Raw genomic sequence first — 5,345 nt, forward strand, 5'->3', positions numbered from 1 at the left:
AAAAAAAAAAAAAAAAAGATTATTTTTGATCCTATTGGCATGGTAAATGCTGTCTTTGAGATTAGGACAAAATGAGGTGGGAACCCAGAGAAAGAAGTAAACTGACCCTATGAAGATGGACTAGGCTTTGAAAGAGGGATAGTAGTTTTTCAGGCAGCAAGGGAACTCCTGAGCAAAGATGGAAAGTGAGAAAGTGTGGGGTGTGTTTAGGGAATGGAAGAGGCTCTGAGGTCTGTGGAGGGACACTGGGTGTAACATGAGAGTGGCCAAGGATGATTCTAGAAGGGTAGGAGGGGTCGGGCTGGCAGGGCATTTGGATTGGAGCTTGCTGGCCTAGGGTCTTCTCTTCTGTCCTCAGGCAGGAGTGCCTTTGAATAGCCAGGAGGTGGAAGACATAGTGATCTACCTCAGCTCTCTGGGGAAGTTCAACACCATCACGACAGATGTCCTGGCCAGCACCTACAAGCAGTGGTCCTTGGCTCAGCAGAGGAGAAGCCAGAAAGCCTTAAGGGAGAGTATGTACCCTGCCCTGGGTCTGTGATGATGAGGCCTTGAGCTCTCCTCCCAATACTCACCTCCTGAGGGTGCTTTTCAGCTTTGGGGTACTGTGAGGTAGCCAACTCTCTGGAATTTTCAGGCCCAGAGGTCACCTAAGGGGCCTTCTTCTTTACAAGAGGATTTCCAGAGGTGGTCTTTGTCTGCCAGATAGGTGGGAACTGACCCAAACTTAGTAAGCTTTTCCAGAGATTTTCATTTGTATGTGGGTCCCAGGCCTTCTTACTATATGAATCTGCGTGTTATTGATCAAAAGTTAACTGAAACTTCATGTTCAAAAACCAGAATTAACCCATATTTAGAGTATACTGAGGAGTTCCTGGGTGGCGCAAATGGTTATTCCACTCAGTTGCTAACCCAAAGGTTGGGAGTTCAAGTCCACCCAGAGGTACCTGGTGAAAGGCCTGGTGATTGACTTCTGAAAAATCAGCCATTGAAAACCTTGTTCTACTCTGACACACATGTGATCACCGTGAGTCGGAGTCAACACCATGGCAAGTGGTTTCTGGTGCTCTGACTAAAAGCAGCATCTGGCATTTGAGTGCAGTGGCTCTGAAGAGAGAAGGCAGGACCATGTAGGGTGTCCTCTGTGGGCCTGCAGCATTGTCTCAGTTTACCCTCCTATCTGTTCCCCCCCCCCCGCCCGCCCACCAGACTATTGGAAGAATTATCTCATTATTTACCTTCAGCATTATCTCTGTTAGGAGCCCTGGTGGTGCATTGTTTAAGCACTTGGCTGCTAACCAAAAGGTTGGCAGTTTGAACCCACCAGCTGCTCCACAGGAGAAAGATGAAGCACTCTGCTTCGGTAAATGTTTACAGCCTTGGAAACCCTCTATGACAGTTCTACTCTGTCCTATAAAGTTGCTGTGATTCAGAATTGACTTGACGGACTGATTTCTTATCTCTGTGTGCCCTTCCAAATCCCTCAAGATCAGAATTCCTCTTCAGGGTTACCAAGGAGGACGCTGAAGCTTAGAGAGGTTGAGCCAGTTGTCCATAATCTCAAAAGTAGAAGGTGGTAGGGCCAGGTTCGAATGTCCACTTGACCGAGATAGGGAAGGCCTCTCTGAGAATCAGACACTGGTGCTAACACCCGAGTGAGGAGGGACCAGTCCTCGGACAGTCAGGGTGAAGGGTAGCCTAAGCACATGGAGCTGTAATGGCAGAAGGCCTGAGCTGGGGAGGTCTCCAAGGACAGAAGGAAGTCGTTATGGCTGGGATGGGGTGAGCAAGTGAGGAGTGCATGGCAGGAGATGAGGTCAGGTGGGAGGTGAGGCCGGATTCCGCAGGCCTTGTGTACCAAGGGAAGGACTTCTGGGGTAATCTGAGTGCCATGGGAAACCATTAGAGAGGTTTAAGTAGCACAGTGAGGTGCTCTGATATCCATGTTGTTAAGCTCCTATTGCCATCTGGTGGAAACAGGATTGGAGAGGATGGGGATGGCAGTAGGTGAGAGCACGTAGCTTGGGTTAGGAAGGCCATGGTAGATGTGGGAGAAAGGGCATGCTCAAGTGTGTCTTAGAGGGGACATTGATTTGACATGCGGGAAGGCGAGCTAGCTCTGGAGAGAGAAAACTTGGCCCTGCTTGACCAAGTTAAGTGCTTGGCTGACCCCAGGCTAGGCAGCCCCCTCAGTCCTCTCTTCGTCTCTCCCTGCCACCACTAGGTATCCAGTTAGCCAGAGGCAGCATATTCCTACAGAGTCCACTCAAGAAGCAGAAGGTAAGCCTAACCCCGCAGCCTCCCAAGATGAACCTGCTGACTGTGCCCAAGATCAACTTGAAGAAGGAAGTGAGGCCCATGACCCTAGAGGACATGGAGGAGGTTGGCAAATGGCACCGTGAGAAGAGGCGGCTACACAAGGTACCCCACAGCCAAGGGCAGGTTTGGGGTGGGGCTGGACAGGCTTGGGTGCTAACCCCACTCACCTGCTGCTGGCAGCAGCCTCTGGGGGATTCTTGACCTCTCTGAGCCCATGTTCTCAGCTATATAATAACACCTACCTTTCAGAGTTTTTGTGAACATTAAATAAGGTAATACTTCTGAAAGTATCAAAATCCCTTTTTTCCATTAGCACTTTGCATCCAAGACCAGAGCAGCATCTTCATTACAACTGGAACCTGCATGCTTGGCACAGGGCCTAGCACTGAGCACACATTCCAGAAATACATAATGAAGAAAGGAAGGATGGATAGACTGGGTGAATTAGTTTAGCCAGTAAATAGTTATTGAGAGTATATGATATGCCAGGCAATCTTTTAGGTGCTTTAGTGAGCAAAATAGTTCTGCCCTCAAGAAGTGCACAGTCTAGTCATTGGCAGGTAATACATAATATAGATAAACAAATCTGTGATAAATATACCCACTACTATTGAGTTGATTCTGACTCATAGGAAACCCCATATGGTTTCCAAGGCTATAAATCTTAACAGAAGCTGACTGCCTCATCTTTTTCCTGTGGAGAAGAAGCTGTGGTTTTGAACCGTCAACCTTTTGGTTAGCAGCTGAATGCCTTACTACAGTGCCACCAGAGCTCCTTAATAAACATAACACTGTATTTGGTGGCACAAATGGTAAGTGCTGACTCCTAACCAAAAAGTTGGCAGTTCAAACCCACCCAGAAGCACCTTGGAAGAAAGGCCTAGTCATCTGCTTCTGAAAGGTCACAGCCTTGAAAACCCTATGGGGCAGTCCTACTCTCTGCACACATGAGGTAACTATGAGTCAGAGTTGACTCTACAACAACTGGACTGGTTTTATATACAAATATATAGTAAATATGGGAGCTCTGGTAGCGTAGTGCCTAAGGCACTTGAGTGCTAACTAGAAGGCTGGCGGTTCAAACCCACCAGCCACTCCTCAGAAGGAAGATGGGGCAATCTATTTCCGTAGTGATACTGCCTCGGAAACCCAAGGAGGGGTCGCTATGAGTCGAGTCCGACTCGATGGCACATAACAACAACAACAATATAGTAAATATAATACTGTATTTGAAAAAAGAAAAAGCACTTGCCATGGAGTCAATTCTGACTCATTGTGACCTCATGTGTGTCAGAGTAAAGCTGTGCTTCATAGGGTTTTATAATATAAATATATGACAAAAACCAAAAAACAAACTCACTGCTGTTGAGTCAGACCCAACTCATAGTGACCCCTCTGTGGGTTTCCAAAGCGGTATCACTATGGAAGTAGATTGTCCTATTTCCCTTCTGAGGAGTGGCTGGTGGGTTTGAACCACCAGCCTTCTGGTTAGCAGTCAAATGCCTTAGGCACTATGCCACCAGAGCTCCCACAAACATAAATATATATTTATATATATATTATATACACAATAAAATGTCAGATATTTTTAAGTACTACAGCATTTAAGATTTGATTCAGTTGCATGACAAGAGAACCAAAATAATGCAGGAGGGGGTGGCAAATTTTTTCTATAAAGGGCCAAATAGTAAATATTTGGGGTTTTGGAGGCCATATGATCTCTGTTGCAATGACATTATGGTGTCATTGTAGCACAAATGCAGGCATAGACAATACATAGACAAATGAGTGTGGCTGTGTTTCAATAAAACTTTATTTACAAAAACAGGTGGTGGGCCAGATTTGGCCTATGGGTCCTACTTTACTAACTCTGGTGTTAGAAGTGTAAACAAAGAGAGGTGTTTCTACTTATAAAAAAAGAAAAAGAAGGCCAAAGTGGCTACACAGTCCCCAGACTCCTTCAACCTTGCTTTGCCATCCTTAGCAGGTGGCTTCCACTTCAAGGTTGCAGGTCAAACTTGAACTCCCACACAGCCATATTCTTGACCTTAATTTTTCAATAGGATGCCTCCAAGCATCTGTACTGTGCATCACTGGATGTGTCATGTAGTCATCCTTGCACATCAGTGGTTGGGGTCACACTTCAGAGCTCTCCAGGACTAACTTTGACCATGAGTGACCTTCTCCTGGGTCTTTGGCCTTAGAACCTGAGCTTTGGCCACACTTGGTATTCTTTTCCATTGCTTTCATGGGGTCATTTGGGCAATGGAGATGTGGCTTACCCCTGCCTTCCAGCCAGACAGAAAGAGGCAAGGCGAAGAATGTGGCTCACTGGGTCTCTCTTTGCAGCTCTCCATCCCCTCCATCCAGTACTCAGAACAGTGCCGCCTGGTCCGCAGTGGGAACAGGCACTTTGATGAGAACTGCCTCCCGTCCACAATCCGTGGTGACATGGGGGAGCTGATCAACAAGTCCCGCAGAGACAACTTTCTGGTCTACCTGAAGTGCTGGAAACTCTGTGAGTCCTATGGCCTCCCGCTGACAGAGGACATCCTCATGAAAGGTAAGGGTCTTGGGGCTGTCCTTGGGAAGATGCTCAGAGGGCCCAGAGCTGGGTGAGAGGGGCATCCACTGAGGCTTGTCCTTCACCCAGAAGACCCCTTGTGGTCTGTGGGAAGATACTGGAAAAGAAAAGGGAAGGAGAAGAACATGGGATTTCTAGAAAACAAGGCCAGGAGATCTGAGTTCCCCAACTGAGATTTCAGAGGTCTGGATTCTGAAGCATTGTGTTTAGTAAGCTGTGATTTAGAGTAGGAAGGTCCAAGGATAGGACATCTTGTGAGGGAGCCCTGAGGTTGAACATAAAGGATTAATCCCATTTTCAAAAAAGAAGATTTGGCAGAAGTAACAACTGCTATGATGTATTAGGAGTCCCTAAGTGGTGCAAAGGAGCTCTGGTAACATAGTGGCTAAAGCACTTGACTGCTAACCAGAAGGCTGGCGGTTCAAACCCACCAGCCACTCCT

General features: G+C 47.0%; 1 protein-coding gene across 1 annotated transcript in view; it reads left to right on the forward strand.

The window, feature by feature from the left end:
- Nucleotides 1-5,345, forward strand: part of EFCAB12 (EF-hand calcium binding domain 12) — a 46,988-nt gene that overhangs the window by 26,631 nt on the left and 15,012 nt on the right. Inside the window, exons 4-6 of the mRNA XM_007956746.1 lie at nucleotides 359-533; nucleotides 2,243-2,421; nucleotides 4,669-4,882. Of these exons, the coding sequence (XP_007954937.1) occupies nucleotides 359-533; nucleotides 2,243-2,421; nucleotides 4,669-4,882 (568 nt within the window). The remainder of the gene's footprint in view (nucleotides 1-358; nucleotides 534-2,242; nucleotides 2,422-4,668; nucleotides 4,883-5,345) is intronic.

The sequence above is a fragment of the Orycteropus afer genome, unplaced genomic scaffold, assembly GCF_000298275.1.
Source record: "Orycteropus afer afer isolate SDZICR_OR568_19922 unplaced genomic scaffold, OryAfe1.0 scaffold00661, whole genome shotgun sequence".
Taxonomy (NCBI): Eukaryota; Metazoa; Chordata; class Mammalia; order Tubulidentata; family Orycteropodidae; genus Orycteropus; species Orycteropus afer.